The sequence below is a fragment of the Telopea speciosissima genome, chromosome 8, assembly GCF_018873765.1.
Source record: "Telopea speciosissima isolate NSW1024214 ecotype Mountain lineage chromosome 8, Tspe_v1, whole genome shotgun sequence".
NCBI classification, from domain to species: domain Eukaryota; kingdom Viridiplantae; phylum Streptophyta; class Magnoliopsida; order Proteales; family Proteaceae; genus Telopea; species Telopea speciosissima.
In genome coordinates, this window is record NC_057923.1 from 10,010,973 (window position 1) to 10,030,320 (window position 19,348).

A 19,348-nucleotide genomic window follows, 5' to 3' on the forward strand; every position below is an offset into this window, starting at 1 on the left:
ATACCCTCCGTTAGGTTTGAGTTTCATGTTCTCTCGTGCCGAAGACAGAAGAATCGATTTTTTTGATAGATTGGTGAGGAAATGTGAGATCCAGAGCTCGATTTCTGCTGTAAGATCCATGTCTCTCTTTGACATTCCTGGTGGAAAATCATGTAAAGGGTGATTTTAATAGGGTTTCTGTGACGAGGCTGTCTCCTTTTCTGATTCCGAGTGGAAAATGCCAGCTCACGGGTTTTCTCCGAAATCGGAGAACAATGCGGCTATCAAGCAACAACGAAGGGATCCTTATGAGGTTCTCGGGGTTTCTCGGACCGCCACGGATCCGGAAATTAAGAGTGCCTACCGAAGGATGGCTCTCAAGTAAGCTAATTTTTAGTTACTTGGATGAAATAAAAGTAGAAAACCTTCCTCCCTCTTGTTCGTTTCTGTTGTTCATATAGCACTTTGTTTTGATTTGATTTCATACTTGTTTATGCGAGTGTGAAACTTCTGATTCTTGTATTGTCACAATTTTTTTCTGAATGTCTTAGTTTTATTTAAATTTGCATGTCGCTGAGATGGACCAGAATTTTTGTATCCAAGTATTTGTGAATTGTGACTGTTTTTCAACACTTGCTCCTGTTCTGACACAACGTCAAACCGGGTCACCGGTTTACCTTTATGTTTGGACTTGTCGCGTCTATACTTTTCCATGGTTGTATTTGCCGTTTTCCCATAGCAAACTACAAAAAGACAGGAAATAACTCCATCGTGTTTCATCAACAAATTGTTACAATGGTCCCTTTAGAGTGCATCGACTCAGGGAATGCACTTGGCAATGATAATAGATATTTTAGGAAAGCTTTCCTTTCTTCCTCCATCTCACCTGTAGTACTACTGCTACGGAACCTTTCACTGGCTGTTTCTGTATTGCAATTCTCTTTGATAAATCGGAAGCAGAAGCAGATGAATCCAATTGGTGAGCCTGGGGATGAAGAATTGAAGCTGTAGGGTTACTGCCCTAGCTTACCACAGCCAATCGTTTACCCCGTTAACAAGTCCTGAAACACCCAATGAGAAGGGGAAAAAGTGATTTTATAGTTCAAATCCCGAGTAATACTACTATTGGAAAGAAGATTAATAGAAAAATTGGGCACATGAAGAACAAAGGACAATGACATGGATGTAGAACGGGTAATGGATCCTGTTCCAGATACGAAGGGTAAAGAAAGATCCATCAGCAACTCGAACACGTTCCTTACCTGAACTGGGAATAAAGGTAGAGAACTGACTAGCAGAACCAGTCACATGATCCGTGGCACCAGAGTCAATTATCCACGATGACCCAAAAGCAGAAGTACATTGACCAACAAAAGGGATACCTGAGTGCACAAAGTTGGAGGCAGAAGAGGTCGAATCCGAGGTAGCAGAGGCAAGAATAGATGGAGGTACGGCTGATGAAGAGGCGACGTCCATCCTAAACATCATATAGAGAAGGGGGAACATCTCATCCTGAGAGAATTGGTATTGTGAAAAATGGCCCTCAGTAGATGCAGGAATCACCTCAGTGTGGTGAGCATGAGCTGAATTAGAACCTCCCCGTCCACGCCCACGTGAAGCAATGGAGGTAGGACGACCATGTAGCTTCCAACAATACTTCTTGGTGTGCCGTTCCTTCCCATAATACTCACATTTCACCGAACCACGAGTAGAATCATCACGATTAGAGGAAGGGCGGCCAATAGGACAAAGAGAAGTATCCTTGGGCTGAGAACCTGAGCTAGCATAGAGAGCTGATCTCTCTTGAGAAATAGGCTAAAGCATAGCGGTCCGTCGGCTTTCCTCAATCTAAACAAGGGCATCGGACTGCTCAAGGGTAGGAAAAGGGTCCCGACTGAGTACCTGAGAGCGAATGTGATCATACTCCACATTCAGGCCAGCTAGGAAATCATAAACGTGAATCATATCTTCACGTTTCTTGAAGTTAGCAGCGTCAATAGAGCAGGTAGCCTAAAAGGTCTCAAAGAAGTCAAGTTCCTGTCAAATGCTGCGTTTCTCGGAGTAGTAGTGGGAATGAGACATCTCTTTCTGGGTGGTGCCATGAATCCTCTTGTGCAACTCATATACCTGGTCTGTGTTTCCAACCTGGGACTAAGTCTCCTTTGCAACCTTTCAGTTCTTCTCAGCAGTGTCCAAGAGAAGGTAGCCACGAGCAGTAGTCGGCTGCATAGAATGGATGAGAAATGACATGAAAAGGGAGTCATCCGAGAGCCACTTCTCCAATGGTGGACCAGCAGTCGTCGGCTTCACAAGATTACCCAAAAGATACCCTGTGAGGCCACGAGCAGCAATAGAGAGAAAGCAAGAGCGAGACCACATCAAATAGTTGCTTCCATCCAACCTGATGGAGCTAATATGGAATGTGGTAAACTCACTATGAGAGCTGCGACTCACTCCTTCAGTGGGTGTAGATACGGTACTGTTTCTGTCAGACATGAATGCTGATTGAAAGAAAATCCCAAATGCTCACTACAGCACGACAATATTGAAAAAACGGCTGAAGCAAAGGAGCATCTCAGGGAGAAACACTAGCGAAAACTACTGGTTTATGACATAGAAAGCAAATCAAGCAAAAAAGGAATCTCGGTGGGAAAAAGAGAACCACCGAGGGTTAGGCCATGTAGAGAACCTCTGGAGAAGAGATGGAGGCTGTAGAAGGAGGTGGAAAGAAAGGGAGTCACGAGAAAAGCTGGCGAGAAAAAGTCGCAAGAGAGAGAGAGAGAAAGAGGCACTGGTTAAGGTGGTGAAGAGGGTGGTAGAGAGGAGAAAGAAGGCGGAAGAAGGAAAAGGAGAGGCGGGAGAGAGGCGGTAGACCGGTGAAGCAGTGGCAGCAGAGAGAGAGCAGCGTCATTGTGGCCATAGTTGTCATGGCGTCGCCATGGCGTCCTGGCGCTGGGGGAAAGGGCATATCGAGGTCCGCCATGGTATATGTATAAATATCGAGCGATATGGCTTCCATGGCGTCGCCGTGGACGCCATAGCACCATATATGGGTATGTCGACCGATATTTGAACATTTAATGTATAAAAGTCAGGTTTATATATATATATTTTTTAAAAACGATTTAATAACTTAGATGCTTTTTCGTTAATGTGTATTGGAGGTGTAACTTGAAAAGTAACACCTGCAATACACATTATCATAAAACTTAAAAATATTAAACATAATAACTTATACCCTAATAGGGGGAAATAGAAATCGCAAAAGGGAAAATCGAGAGGAGAGGGATCGTGACTCCGGCAACGGTAACTTCCTCGCTTCCTGCAACTCTCGAGTCTCGGCAGCCTTCGAACAAGTTCGAAGTTCAAACTTCTCTAGTTCTTCGGCAATCTCCAGGACTCCAACTCTCCAAGTAAGAATTTTTTTTTTTTTAATTTGGATCTTCTTCCTCCTCCCAGGCAGACCTCGTCTTCTTCTTCTTCAGTTCTTCTCCTCCCAGCCTCCAGTAGTGATTACAGCCAATAGTATCGTTTTTATTTTTATTTTTTCTCTTGCCTTGCTTCCTCCTCCCAGGCAGGCCTCTTCTTCTTCTTCAGTTCTTCTCCTCCCAGCCTCCGGTAGTGATTACAGCCAGTAGTATCGTTTTTTTTTAAAATTTTTTCTCTTGCCTTGCACAGCCACATTTACACACACAGAGACAGGGAGAGAGTCGAGAGACAGAGGGGGGGGATTTATTTCAGTTAGTAGTCCTCGACTCCTCTCGGTTTTTTTTTTTCTTTTTTCTTTTTTCTTCTTTGCTTGTACAGTCACAGAGACAGGGACATAGTCGAGAGACAGAGCGGGGAGGGATTTATTCCAGTCAGTGCTGTAACCATAGTCCTCTCGGTTTTTTTTTTTTTTTCTTTTTTCTTCTTCTTGCCTTGCAACTAGCTTGCTTACAGTCGCAGACCTTGGGACTTCTTGCCTTGCATTTTTTTTTTCTTCTTCTTGCCCTGCACAGTGCCCACAACATACACACAGTGTCACACACAGAGACAGGGAGAGAGTCGAGAGACAGAAGGGGGGAGGGATTTATTACAGCCGAACTATCTCTGTTTTTTGTTTTTTTTTTTTTCCTTTTTCTTGCCTTGTAGTTGCAGGGTTGCACAGTCACAGAGAAGGTGTTTGTTTTTGATTTTTTCTTCTTCTTACCTTGCACACAGGCACACAGCCACAGGCCCACACATACACAGTTACACTTACACAGAGACAGGGAGAGTTGAGAGACAAGGGGGGGAGGGATTTAATAGTTATTACAGCCAGTAGTCCATCACTATTCACTGATTTAATAGTTATTACACTTTCATGAATTAAACCATAGTATATTAGTAGTACACTCTCATGTTGATTTTTTGATGTTATAGGACATATTATAGCATACTAAATGAAATAAAAATAGAGAAAATAAAAAATAAAACATGGTCGACATGCTCGCCATGTCGATATATCAACGTGACACCCCTCCACTGACTTGGATTGCCGTGACGCCGTGACAACTATGATTGTGGCGGCGGTGGCAGCGGTGGCGTCATAAGTCTTTTAGGGTAAGGTCCTAGGGCGGGGATCCCAAGATTGGTTCCCGCTCTGATACCATGATGAAATGGATTGGAGAGAAATAATGACTTGTGTCTCTAGAGAGCACAGTCATGTTCTATTTATAATAGAAGGTAAAAGGAGCAAATTACAAGTATACCCTTAGGGCGACACATCCTTACAAGTATACCTAAAATACCCTTAAACCAAAATTACAACATCCTGTATAGGATTTATACCCCTAATATTTGTGCTTATAGAATTGGCTCATTACAATAGTAAATTCAAAAGTATTAAGTCCATGGCCCATATAACAAATTGGGCACTCAAATTAAGCCTAGCTTAAACCAAACTTGAACCATAGGTTCAGTTGGACCCAAAAAACTAAACCAAACCCAAAACAACAAGCCCATCATCTCTTCTTGCTGGAATTCTGCATCTCTCTCTCTTTCTCGAGTTTATTTCTGCTTTCCCATATAATGGGTTTTAAATAGTAATATAACCACACAGTAAACGAAAATAATATATGTAATATATTTCTAATATCTGGGAAATTAAATAATTTAATGAAATAATAGGAAATCATAACAGAAACACTGGGAGTATCTTCTTTACAGGTAAAACATGTATCATATTAAATCCTTTACTAATAATTGTTATATTGCTTTGTTATTTGTATTGTTACCGTGCTACATTTATGTTGTAATACTATATATTCATGTATATACAATAAAATCATAGTGGTAATAATATTAATAAAATTAACATAATAATAGCATACTATGATATAATAATGACATTAGTTACATCGGTAATTGTTTTATGATTATAAATTATTCTTTAATGGGACTGTCTAAATGAGACCCCTATACTTGTATTTAGAACTTGATACCTTCTTTTGATTGCCCTTTTTTATTCACAAAATTTCTTTAGGTCGGGTAAAGGAGGGTTTTCAGAAATTATTTGGAAGTGACTTATCATTATGCAATTATCAAAAGTTGTCATTGTCTTGCACATTTTTTGAATACATTTGTGAAATGACAAGATTTACCCTCATTGAAAAAAGGGTGTTATACTATACGGATAAAAAAGTAAGGTTACAAATTATTTGACACCTTAGAGGGTGTCAATAAGAAAATCCATTCTTTAATTTAAGTATAATAATTCATTATAGGGAAAGAGAACGCTACCTGGGCATGTGCGGTGCGCTGCCCCTACACCCAGACACAGGGGTGCAAAATGACCGCTGCACCCCTGGGATTTTCCACCTTTCCATGGGGGTGCGGCGGTCATTTTGCGCGTCCCTGTGTCTGGGCACAGGGGCAGCACACTGCACGCCCAGGTAGCGTTCTTTCTCCCTTAATTATAATAAGGGTAAAATATATCTGGCCGGCCCAAAAATCTGTCAGTCCATAGTAGTTGTTAGAGTATCGTAGGCGGGCATGGAAATATATGGGGATGTGTGAATACACAGGGGAGTACATGAATGAGTTTGAGCCTGAAACTTTACAAATGGCCTATTCAGACCTTCAATGGAAGCTTATCTGACGGGGCCGTAAAGTGGCATTTTCCCTAGTGAGTTCCGTGTCAGAATATACAAACCATCCCTAATTTACTTGGCTTCCCCACAGGCCCACAAAAGTGTCTTTAGGTCCAATGCAATTTTTGGTGAAGTAACGGCACCTCTCTTTTAAGTTCCATGCCTCTATGTTTTCTGTTAGAGAAGGAATAATATTGAATATCATTGTCAGTTTCATCCTTCTTAGTAATATTGAATATTGAATATCATTGTGGGCCTTCACAGTCTTGGCAATGCTTATTGAAAGGAATTTTCATGTATGTCTATTCGTGGTATGCCCTTATTGAATCTGGTCATACTGTGTTAGTAATGTACAGTGTCTTATTATCCCCTCAGCCCACTATTGTGTGTTCTGTGAGTAAGTTGCTCATATCTGTTCTACTCTTCCACTATTTTTCTAAGGATGATTATTTACTGATGCTAAGGCCATACATTTTTAGGTACCATCCTGATAAAAATGCAAATGATCCTAAAGCAGCTGATATGTTTAAGGAGGTCACATTTTCCTATAATATTCTTTCCAATCCAGATAAGCGGTGTCAGTATGATATGGCTGGTTTTGAGGTAAGATATTCAGTAGGATTCTAATTATACAGACTATTTAATATTTATTGTGGATACATTTAATCAAACAGACTCACATGTTTTTTCTACAATGCCGGACTGTTCTTGGACTCCAGTCATCGGTGACAGTTATTTGGTTTATATATCTTTGTATTTTATTTTATTACATTATGTGATTGGCCTTGGCTTAGATTTCTTTTGTTTGTGATTTAGCGTAAAGAATTGGTTGAAAACTGATGTAAATGGCTTATCCAGGCTATTGAATCAGAAAGCCAAGACTTGGAGTTGGATCTTTCGAGTTTGGGAGCTGTCAACACTATGTTTGCTGCACTTTTTAGGTAGGTTCAATTCAAAAGAAAGTTTGCTTTCTCATTTATGGGGATACCCATGATATTATGAGTCAGGGCCATAGATTGATGGACTTGTTTCTGTTTGTATATGTCCTCCACATTAGTAAACTTGGTGTGCCAATTAAGACCACTGTGTCAGCAACTGTCTTGGAAGAAGCACTCAATGGAATGGTGACTATTCATCTACTTCAGTTGGGGAAACCCTTGGTTAAGAAGGTGAGTTATTGTCAGCTATCTTCTTTCTTAGATGCGTAATTGTTTCTTCTTTATGTAGTGAACACCTTTGAAGCTTTCTCATATTTCTACAGGTTGAGAAACAGTGTGCTCACTTCTATTCTGTAACAATAACAGAACAGGAAGCACAAGCTGGATTTGTGTGTCGAGTGCAATCACCAGATAAAAGCAAATTCAAGGTTTGTCAAGACTTTTTAAGTCCTTGGGGCATGTCTTACAATCTAGTTGCACATTATTGTTTTTCCTCTGATCACATTGAAACTTGTATAACTTAGATTTCCATTTGTATCTTTTTTAGTTGGATCAAACAATTTAAAATATTCAGTTTAAGCTTTTTGATATTTTAGAATCTAATTTTCTGGGTAAATTGTGAACTTTTTCTTTAACGTGGATTCTACTCATTCTTGTTCCAAATCCTTTAATATCATGATAAGTGGCATGTTATTGCCCCAGACCTGTGTGCTTAACTAGTAGCTTTGGACCCAAGACATTTGCTTCAGCAATAGTCTCTGTATGACAAGGGGGAAAGTTTTGGTCTTCATTTTAGGAGTTGAACTAAAATACTTGTCAGCTGCAAATGGAGTCAACTTGATCTCAAGAATAAAATGATTTCATTCATGTTAATTCATTCTCATATTTAATTCAGGACTTAGTGTTCTGATATTTCTGTGAACATTCTGTGGAGAATTCAGAATTTTAACTGATAAGGAGACACCTATAGATTTGGGGTTAGAAGAATGACCTGAGGAATAGGTATGGGACTAGCTAGTCTCAAAATAGGGAGTATTCTCGAAGAAAGTAACATCAGCACAAACAACAGGAGTACCAAAATAGGGTTATTCTCAAAGAACATAGCATCAGCACAGAAAACTGCTGACAATTAACAGGATCAAAACACCAGTAGCCTTTTGAGGTGCGGGAGTACCCAGGAAAGACACTTGGTAGCATGAGGGGACAGTTTAACGAGTCCAAGTCGGAGATTATGAACAAAACATTGACAGCCAAAAATACGAGGTGGTAAACTGATAAAGGAACTGGTAGGAAAAACAACGGAAAAGGGGGATTGATTTTGAAGAACAGAAGATGACATTTGAGTAATCGGATAACAGGTGGTCAAAACAGTGTCTTCCCAATAAATCTTTGGAACACTCATATGGAACATTAGGGACCAAGCAATTTGTAACAGATGTCGGTTTTTCCTTTCCATCACTCCATTTTGTTGAGGTGTGTAAGAGCAGCTAGTTTGATGAAGTACAGTAGATAATGTCATGTTCCTAAATTATATGTTTTGTTTTGATTGGACTCTGACCTTCAGCCTTTGTCAAGGGTCCTGCAGTAGGCCTCAATCATAGATGAAATCTTCTCACCAGCTAATATTTGACTCTTGACAAAGGCTGAAGGTCAGAGTCCAATCAAAACAGAAACGTTGCAACTAGAAGTTCAGTATGTTGAGATTTAAAAACTTCAATGTCACTAGAGAGGCTGGTAGACAATGAGTACTCCCACATGCCTTTAAGAGCATTGTAGTAGTCGCTGTTAGATTTTCCTTTCTGCTTGAAGAACTTTTTATACAAGTCATATATTCTGGACATATTTTAATCTTGAGAATAACTTTCTTGGAGGTCATCTCAGACACCCTTAGTTGTGGTATGAAACATTATGTTGGCAGCCACAGAGGGCTCCAGACTTTTCGACAGGCAACAGAGTAATGTAGCATTCTTAGTCTGCCAGTCCTTATATTCAGCAGCAGTTGTAGCAGGTGGAGGTTTAGTCAAATAATCAATCTTTCGTTTGGCTATGCTATAGACTTTAACAGTCTGTGCCCAGAGAAGATAATTGGAATCACGTTTAACTTAATAGAGGTTATCTGGACATTAATATGGTCCACAGGAGGCTTGGATTCTGCCATACTGATAAAAATAGAATAACTGTATAGAAGAAAACCAAGCAACCAATAAGTCAACCTGAGATTAACAGAATGGCACAGGGAAGAGCCAGATGCTGTCAAAAACCACAGCAGATGAAGAGCCAACAACCAGAATAAAAAGTATCAAATCTGGATTTGAAAACCCATAATTTTGGGTGATTAATAATTGCAGGAGACCCAAAGGTCAGACTGTCATTAAAATAAGGTTGATGGACCTTCCAAAAGGGGGCAACAATGCCCTAATATCTCTCACTTGAATCAGATGGTAGATAGAAAGTAGAGGCAGAAATCGATTCTGCCAAAAACATGCAGAAAACAGAGTATCGCAGACTTGATAGAAAATTTTTAATTGCAGCGGATCGGAGGTTGAGACCAGCCTCAAACTCTGGTCGAAGGACCTATCGGGGGGGGGTTTAATGCCCTAAAATCTCATTCAGATCTAATGGACAGATCTGGATTAATTGCAAGAAGAAAAAGCTGCCAGAAGAATTCCAGAAACAGGACATCACAGGCCAACAGGTGATTTTGAATTACTTTGCATCAGCAGCTTGGATCAAGTTCATACCATGGTTGAAGGACCTATCCAGAGGGGCTTCAGTACCCTAAAATATTGAGTTGATCTGATGAAGTGATGAACAAATCAAAAGCAATTACAAAATCAAACTGGGCACCACAAGCTTCAATTGTAGACTATCACCAGTTGTTGGCGCATGAAGATCTTCATGGCAGCAGGAAACTTTAGTTCTTCATTATCTCATCAACTAGTGTTTCAGAAAAACAAATACAACATTTGTTGCTGTGGACCACAATGGAGAAATCCAAAGAGGACTCTCAAGATGGCAAGAATGTGATAATTCCTGGATCTTATTTGACAATACCACAGCATTACAGCAATAACAACCAGCAGCAACAGATTAGAATAAGAGAGCATTACAGCAATAACAACCAGCAGCAACAGATTAGAATAAGAGAGAGAGAGAAGAGAAGGAAAATTAGTCGAAGGAGAGAAGAGAAGGAAAATTAGTCGAAGAAGAGAAGAGAAGATAAGAATACTGCCCACGGTTTCAGTTGTGAACAGCCTACACAAACCGTGGGTGAGGGGATGCATTTATAATAAGTAAAACAAGGATTATAATGCTAGTCCACCGACACTAAGTAAAAACACCTGCTACTACCCAAAATACCCTTCACAACTTAACCCCATAAAGTACACAACCGAGACTATATCTTAACAGCTTCCAATGTTTAAAGTAGTACTTAATGAACTGAATTTGGATTGGACACCAACATTGTGTGTTGGCAGTGCTTCAAGATTGAGAGAAAAAAAAACACAGGTATGACTGGCATAACATCTACGATTGGATTGAAAAAAGCGTAAGCATATTCTTCTGAATTATATGTACCCGGTGGATTAATTTGGAAAACTGGTAGGGATATGCAAGAACAAACAATTTTTTGGCATCAAACAGTGAGAGCATAGGTCCAATTTATGCAATTTAAACCCCCTATTTCTTGAGTTCGTCATGGAACTCCTTTCGCTAGGGAGAATCAGCCCTAAGGCTGTAAATATATCATACTTCTGTTTATATGGCCATAATTACTTGCTGTTCATGAATCCAATCAATTCTCTCTCACACTTAAATTATCTGTTGTTTCATTGACATTGAAATGTACAATTTACTTTGTTTTTTGGTCAAAATTTTCTTCTGAGGTCTTTGATTCATGCATTGTTGAGTTTGCAGAGAACACCCATGTCCTGCTACTAAAATGCTTGGTATTTATGCAGCTTTTGTACTTTGAGCAGGAAGATAATGGTGGATTAAGCCTCGCATTACAGGTACTGAGCATTTTTCATAGGTTTCTTTATTTGTCAACTGGAATAGTTTACTGAAGTTCTCTTGGATGTAACATTGGGTTATACTGAGCTACCAAATGTGTAACCACTTTGTGATAAAATGAAAACATGAAGTATTGCAAGAATATCACATCATCTTTTAGTAGTCTAAGAACTAATACTTGCTAAGCACTTTTGAGATTATATAAGATCGTCACCTTCTCAAATATTACTTGATAATTATCAAGATATTAATGAAATCCCAGGTTAATATTTTTATTTGCTATCATATAATGAATACTTGTACTTGATATTATTAATATCAAACACCCAATATTTATGAGAATTTTCATTGGCAGATGTTTGTTGATATTCATTGGTAGGTACATTCATGTATATTACTTGTGATGGCCATTTTATTTTTTGTGGGCTATGTTGGTAGAGGGGATCTTCCTAATGGAAATTAGATCTATTGAGTATTGTACCCACATATTTTCTTAATCTGCGGAATAGGATTTTAACTTTTATGGGTTGAGGGAGGGTCAATGATGAAGATATAATGGACAAACTTGAGACAAGTGTGCCTGTGGATTTTAGTTCATTTCATGAGATAGCGGCATTGAGACAGTCATTGTGTGGCATGATTGTGGTGTCCCATGGTGGGTGAGTGGGGTGTCTAGTGTGGTCTTGGTTTGGTACTGCCTTATTGTTTGATGTAATGCTGGGGGCAAGCATGCCTGTTTGGGGGTTGCATGGTCTCAGTGGTGAGGCAAGCTTTTGGTTTCAGGTTTTGTGGGACTGTTGGTGATATTTTATGGCATTTTCATAGTATTTTTAGTATTTATTTTTTGAATTGGTAAGAAAAATTTCAGTAATAAAGAACCGAAGGAGCAGCCTGCACACTCAGGATATGCTACAAACAAAGAACTGGCTGACTTAAGGCCCACTACAAAAGATACTTTACCTTCATTCTCCACCAAAAATTAAAACAACTGCCATCCCAATTACATTAGAAAACCTACTCATACAAAGTTGTCACGGTAATCCTATAGACAAAAGGGATTAACTCCCCTAAATTCTAAGATTGCAGAACACCAGCTCGAGACCAAATACCTAGCCTTTCTATAGACTCTATCAGGACTTTCATCCTTATGAGCATTCCTCTCTTTGGCCTGTTGAACATATTCAGGACCTAGGCCGTTTAATATACTGAGCACCATTTGATAATCAGGAACTGGGTGTGCCGCGGCAGCAAGATGAGCAGCCAACGTTTTGGCCTGTTGAACATATTCAGCAACAGTGGATGTTCCTTTCTTCAGGGATCGAAGTTGGAATTCGAGTTGCATGACCCGAGCTTGTGATTGGGACGCAAAATGCTTCTCAAGAGCATTCCAAACTTCATGAGAGGTGTTTAAACCAACCACCATAGAGAAAACTGATTCGGTGAGGGTAGAAATGAGGCAGCAGAGGAGCATTTGGTCTTGTTGCTGTCATGTCACATATTCTGGATTGGCCACGGTTGTGGAGGCAGCAATGGTAGTGTCGGCAGTCGGTGCTGCCGTGATAGTGGCGGGTGGGCAAGGATACGTTCCATCAACGTATTTGAGATAACCATGAAGCCGAAAGAGAGGTAAGAATTGAGCTCGCCACAACAAATAATTATTCTTATCAAGCTTGATCTGGAGGATATGAGAGATATTTCCTCCAAAACCAAAAGGAGTTGATGGAGAAAGAGAGGTTAGGGAAGACGAGGCAGAGGAAGCCCACGAAGACGAAGTGGCCATGACGACTCTTTTTTTTTTTTTGAAATTTGAAAGGAGAGAAAGAAGGGAGGATCGTGTGCTAAGCAACTAGCAGGCTGATACCATGATAGAGTTTGAAAACGATAGGATTTGAATTGTCCCTCACACCTTATCTGGTGGTGTTGGGTGTTTGTATTTATAGAACAACTTGAACGTCTTTGTGACTGTTACAAGAGATAGAGATATACATGAGTTTGTTATCTACAAACTAGGAGAGAGACGTTTGAAGAGTTTTGGTGTTTGAAGACTCCTCTTTGAAATCCTTAGGTGACCGTTGAGGTTATGCGCTATCACCTGCATATTAGGGGAGGTGTTTTTCTCACCTACTATGGCTTCTTGTGATGCCACCATACAAGCAATAGGGTGAGCTGTAGGCATACTCTAGTTTGCTATAGAGGCTCAAGGTTCTAAATCTTGGTTTTGAGGCCGGTTTCGGGCTTGATCGAAACCGAGATGTGCCGGATCTCATTTCGAGGTTTCAACACCAGGTTTCGACCCTGGGCCTACTTGAGTTTCGTTTCGGCCAGACCCAAAACCAAAACAACTCGGAGATTTCAATCAGTTTCGATCGAGGTTTAGTTCCATGTAGAGGCTCTAGAAGTCACCTTTTGGGCTTGAGCATCCATTGGGGAACTGTTAGATTGTGGCATTGGGTGTGGTTCCTAGCTCAAAGGCTTCTGCTTGAATTTTCTATTTTCATGTTGTGTGTTAGGCCTCTCCACAAAGTGGGGGTAAGGTTGCATGCATTATGACCCTCCCCAGACCTTGCAGTGACGGGAGCCTCGTGCACTAGGTATGCCCTTTTTGTGTTAGTGGATGGACTAGCCAGGTCAATGTTTGAAATTTTGAGAAATTTTTCGGTTTCGACAAAGGTCAAAACAAAACCAGGTGCGATACCTGCGTCTTACCAAGTTTCAATTGAAATTTCGTAGTTTGAGCAAAATTTTGACCATGTTTCAGGTTTCAGTATTGTTTTGGTCAAACCCTTCGGTACATAATGCATGGTTTCGATCAAATTTCGGAGTTTCGGCAAAATTTAGATTATTTTTTTTGAGTTTCAGTATCATTTCGCTAGTTTCGACATTTTCAACTCCAAAGAGGGAAACTTGCTAGAAAACCTCAGTTTTTGTATTTTTTTTGACAAAATTACTCCCATGTCTTTGTACTGAACAATGTATAACATTTGATAATTATGAAATGGTTTCTAGTTTTATGTCTATTCATTCCTAGTGCATATTTTAGTTGTTTAATTGAATTATGTGTGTTCTAGTGCTAAATTTTGTGTATACAACAGTGTACATACACTACCAACGTAGGGTTTGAAGCCAAACTGTCATTTTGGCTTCTTTTTTTTTTCTTTCTCTAAACAATCTAAGTGTTTTACTCTGTTTAGAGGACTTAAAATAGGGTTTCCTAGAGGTTTCTGGAACTAATTGGACCATTTGGCCCTCAAAACTAGCAGTTGAAACCTGCATCTGGAACTTAAGGTTTCAGTCGAAATTTCACAGTTTTGCGATATATTTTCGTTTTGAACCAAGTCGAAACTTGGGTTGATACAGAAACTTCGAACCTTGAGCTAGGCTGAGTAAGCTATCTTGTGCTATCATTGGCTCATGTTTGCCCTTGCAGAGATGGTCTAGGATCTTCAGTGGACTCTTGAGATGCCTAGGTCAGGGATAGGGTTACGTCCATCTTGAACAGGAAACAGAATGCGGCAGAGGCCAGTGACTGGGGGAAGGCTGAACGTTGACAAGCCCTCCCCCCCCCCCCCCCTTTTTATTCTTTTCTTTCTTTTTCTTGTAGGAACATCTTGTTCCATTGGGTATCAATGTTGGTGAATAGCCTGTTGGTTGATATACTGCAGTGGTGAAAAGCTCAGGTGGCCAGCATGAAGATGCAGGTTCAAGTTTCGAGAGCTGCCATTTTGTGCAAAAATGCCAAAGGTTAGGATTGTCATGGTGTCTCAAATACACTCTCTGGAACCCTGCAATAGCGGAGAGAGGTTATCCATGTAAAAGGGTGACATTAGAATTGTTGGGGATTGGTTTTGTGGAAAGTGTATTTTGACTTTTGGAGCCTTTGTTTGCTTCCATTCTTCTATTAACAGTTTTAGTCTTCAAAAAGAGAAAAGATTCCCCCCCCCCCCCCTGTAATCCTGTTGAAGATCTACTGGATGACTAAGACCAATTAATCAAATGAGTAAATTGTATTGGACCTGCCTGTTGGGAAAATTTTCTTGCCCTGCTGTTTTATGCTCATCAATGTCTTGTGTGTGCAATAAGTATTTTCCTTGACTAGGCATACAATGGAATTGATGCCACCTATAGTCATAGTGAACTTGAACCATGTAGGATGCGGTCAAATGCATTATATAATTGGTCGAGAGGAGAAAGAAAAAAGCAATAGATTGTGAATACAGAACAAGCAAGTCTACTATGTATCTAAAACGTACAGATATAATTATGGACATATTGGAGTAAATATGTATGGCTCTGAAATCCAGACTAGTTGCATAGCACACATGGTACTATGGTAGTTCAGTTTTAACTTCTTTCTCTCAATGTTTCTTGTATCTGCGTACTTCATCTATACAGCATTTCTAAGTTAATACTGCTTTGCATCTGGGCTCCTCCAACCATTACCTTACTGTTGTAAATGGTTTGTTCTGGTCTCACTAAGGTGGGTTAAGATAAAGAATTAACACAGAGTAGAATCCTTGTTTGAAAATTCAAGCTGATTCAAGATATGTTGTTTCCACGCTGCAGTATATTTGGCATTTTGATAGGGAGATTCTAGTTGATGAACTTAAAGTTTTCTTCACGTTCAGCTGGCATAGTTTTATTATTACTTATTTCCTTTATTATTTTTTCATATATTGACTACTTTCTTTATTATGTAGGAGGACAGTGCAAAAACAGGAAAGGTCACATCTGCTGGGATGTATTTTCTTGGTTTCCCTGTTTACCGGTTAGATGAATCAATGCATATGGTGAGATAATGGCATTGCAAGTTATTTTGTTATCTTACTCTTAATCTTCAACACATTTATTCATTTATTGTTTCCTTCATCGAATCACATGCTTTCTGATCCAGATGGCAAATGCAAAGGATCCTGATGCTGCCTTCTTCAAAAAATTGGATGGATTTCATCCATGTGAAATTACTCAACTGAAAGCTGGCACCCATGTCTTTGCTGTCTATGGTCAGTTCTGTGATTTCCTTGGTCGAGATGGGCATGCCACTTCCTTTGATATGTGAACTAAATGCCTGATGGACTTAAGCATTACTCTTCCTGTATTCTGGTACATGTTTTCAGGTGACAACTTTTTTAAAAGTGTAAGCTACAGAATAGAAGCACTTTGTGCTGCACCTTTTTCAGAAGAAAAGGCAAAACTAAGGGCTGTGGAAGCTGAAATTCTGACTAAGAGGGCAGAGCTTGTTAAATTTGAAACTGAGTACCGAGAGGTTTGGGTTTTACACATAAGCATTTTTTTTTATATCTTGAAGGAATTTGTATGTTTATTTGGGATTATTTTATTGCCATTTGATAGGTCCTCACACAATTCACAGAGATGACGAGTAGATATGCACTAGAAATGCAGTCGGTGAGTTTACATCTCTTGGTCTTTGTCTTAATTCCATGGTTTTAAAGCTGGCTAGACTTGTGTGAAACTGGATGGTCGAACATTTTCCAGTTCAATATAAAGAATTAAGTCAAACCTTTGACTTTCTGCAACCAGAAGAACTGGGAACTGTTTGACGCAGGTGGTTTTGTTGATGCACCAAAACCAGGCAGTTCAGGCTCAACAGCCGAGGTCATGAAAGTACTTGAGTAAGGGGGGACTTGCATTTTATTTTATGGGAAAATGATGTACATACTAGTGGGATGTAATGGATTCTTACACGTTGGCATCTTATTGAGTTTTGAATAATCCTCTCCACATCTCACCGTTCAACCTGTCCGTTGTTGCAACCCATTGTTTCCGCCACTGCTAAACCCCCCCTCTCTCTCTCTCTCTCCTAAACCCACTGCCCCTGCCCTCCCTCCCCCTCATCTCCCCTTCCTGGCACTGCAAACCCACACCCCCTCTGTTGCTGGTCTCTTTCTCCACCCTCACTTCCTCTTCACCTCGTCGATCACCACCAATTTTCACCATGTTATCCCTTTTCCCATACACCTCCAAATCAAGCTTGGATTCATCAGTCGGCGTCTGAAACCTACAAACTGGGCAAGAACGATGAAGCTCCAGCCCAGGCAGAATACATCCAATATGAAGTCTATGCTTACAAGGCATCTCCTTGGCTTTTGCCCCTATTTCAAAATAATCTACACATACTGAACACTGCATGTTCTCCTCAATTTTCACAAGAGAGAGAGCTGCAACTCCCAGCTGCGATCCCCTATGTCCAGCTCCCTTCTCGTGATCGCAAGGACGATAATCTTGATTCGTCTCACTGGAGGCCCAGAGGGGCCCACTCGGCGGTAGTCTACGATGAAAGGTGCAGAGCAGACGTTGTGGCGCTGGTGACGGTATTGGTCAGCTGCTGCTGGTGTTGCAACAGCAAGGGGGGGGGGGGGGAGGGGTGGGGTGGGGAAAAGTGTGAGATGCTGAGTTGTGAGCTGCTGCTGGTGTTGCAACATTGAACGGGTTGAATGGCTAAAGGGATCCGACAATCAATAAAATGCTAGCATGTAAGATTCCATTACACAATGCTAGCGTATAGATCCCGCTCCCTTTATTTTATTTTCTTTATGTTTTCATTTGTAGAAGTGTTGAAGGAAGAGGGTCAAGTCACAGCTCTAACTCATAGTAATTGTTTACTCCTAGAGGTTACTCAACATCTTGACTAGAGACCCTAAAATCTAGGTGAGAATAAATAGGTGCAGACAGGCACCAATAGAATGTTTGAAGTGTAGATTTTACTATATGAAATGTCGCGTCAACCTGCTGCATCTGTGGCTTGGACCCTTCAACTGCAGATCACCCTATCGCCCCTCAAATGGGTCAATGAACAGTCTTAGCAATTTTGATTTAGAAACTGGGTTTCAGATAAGTGGAGCTCCTAAAATTTAGGTTTGGGCTTTGTTGCATATTTAGATTGATGAGCTTCTTAAGCAAAGGAACACAATCCATGCTGCATACACAACTGCTCCACCTCTAAAGCGAAGTTCATTTAGTAGCAAGGTCAGAGGTTCCTTCAAGGAGTCTAAAGGGGAAAATCAGCAAGCAAAGGATAAGAAGCCTGCAAGGGATAGGGCGAAAAAGAAGAAATGGTTCAATCTCCACTTAAAGGTGGACAAGAGGAAGCCTTGCTGAATACTGTAAGACATCCTATCAAAAATCAATTGCATTGTTTGCTTTTTAATGTTAATAATGTCTGATTTCTGCAATTTTTAGGTTTTATTTTATTTTTTTAAAAAAAATGTGGGAAGCTTCAACAGATCTTCTGGGTGCAGGTGTTGTGGCTGGAAGTTTGATACTCCCTCCTTGCCCAGCCTGTATTTTTCGTCAATAGGGTGGAGACAAATCTTTAGGGCTCGGTCTACGTTACTTTAGCTTGTATAGGATGTCAATGCTTGTTATATTATTCTTACTTTATTCTTTATCTTCAGTTGTTCTTACACTAAGGTTATTTCTGCATCAGAATGCGTCCCAGTTACGATTATATCTCCATAAATGAGAGCCATTGAATGATCATACGAATGGTCCTGATGCTTACATTCAATTCTCAGCAAATCACCAAATATTATGAAATATAAAAGACCAATGTGTGTATGAGCTGTTGGGTGTAGATCATCTAGCAGCTTTACCGTTGATTGAGCAGCCTGAATTGTTGTGCCGTCTGGTTAACAAGTTTTCATACAGGATTCCTGCCATGTAGCCACAACAGTGCCCAAGAATGAGAGGCATTCTAGGTATGGTGCAACAATGATGTTTGGAGTTAGAACTCTTATGAGAGGCATTCTAGGTATGGTGCAACAATGATGTTTGGAGTTAGAACTCTTAATGATATCTGATATCATCTGCCGCTTCTCCCCCCCCCCCCCCTCACCTTTTTATTTTGGGTGATAGAATTAATTTGTAATTTTGTGCGTTGTGGAGTGGAATGTTGGTGAACCAATGAAAAAGTGTTTGAGGTGGACGAGTGGAAGTACTTGACGGATGAAATCATAAATAAGTATTTACCGACGGTAATAAGTAGCCTCAAAGAGCAGTGATATTTTGAAGGTCTTCGGTGATGGTTTTGTAACGTTGGCAAAATATTACTTGGTCATACGTGTTAATGAAATGATGAGGCGTAGGTGAGTTGAGTAAACTTTAGCGACAGTGAATGAGGGTTTCAATTTAGAGCTGAAGCCAAACACCAAAATTGAAACTGACCGTTTAGAACTGAATCGAAGAACTGATGCGGTTTTGGTATCAAGAAAAGGAATCTTCCCTGATTCGATAAGGTATCAGTTTCTAAGGTAAAACCATATGGTACGTACTAAATCGAACCAAATT

General features: G+C 40.2%; 1 protein-coding gene and 1 long non-coding RNA gene across 5 annotated transcripts; one reads left to right on the top strand and one right to left on the bottom strand.

Annotated features, from left to right (window-relative positions):
- Nucleotides 1–18,455, top strand: LOC122671375 (chaperone protein dnaJ 16). 4 transcript variants are annotated; one of them, XM_043868546.1, is made up of 12 exons: nucleotides 1–360; nucleotides 6,572–6,695; nucleotides 6,951–7,033; nucleotides 7,150–7,261; nucleotides 7,354–7,458; nucleotides 10,993–11,043; nucleotides 15,742–15,831; nucleotides 15,936–16,044; nucleotides 16,159–16,307; nucleotides 16,394–16,447; nucleotides 17,942–18,171; nucleotides 18,302–18,455. In XM_043868546.1, exons 1-11 carry the CDS (start codon nucleotides 218–220, stop codon nucleotides 18,158–18,160), a joined length of 1,239 nt encoding a protein of 412 aa, XP_043724481.1. In that variant the 5' UTR covers nucleotides 1–217; the 3' UTR covers nucleotides 18,161–18,171; nucleotides 18,302–18,455. The 4 variants fall into 4 exon arrangements, with proteins under 4 accessions (XP_043724481.1, XP_043724482.1, XP_043724483.1 ...); XM_043868547.1 differs by having other exon boundaries at nucleotides 17,942–18,165; nucleotides 18,286–18,455; XM_043868548.1 differs by having other exon boundaries at nucleotides 17,942–18,165; nucleotides 18,301–18,455.
- LOC122671376 lies at nucleotides 18,085–18,749 on the bottom strand. The gene is made up of 2 exons (XR_006334339.1): nucleotides 18,505–18,749; nucleotides 18,085–18,163 (listed from the first exon to the last, which is right to left on the bottom strand). It is a non-coding gene; the product is annotated as an uncharacterized LOC122671376 (long non-coding RNA).
- Between the last annotated feature and the right edge of the window lie 599 nt (nucleotides 18,750–19,348).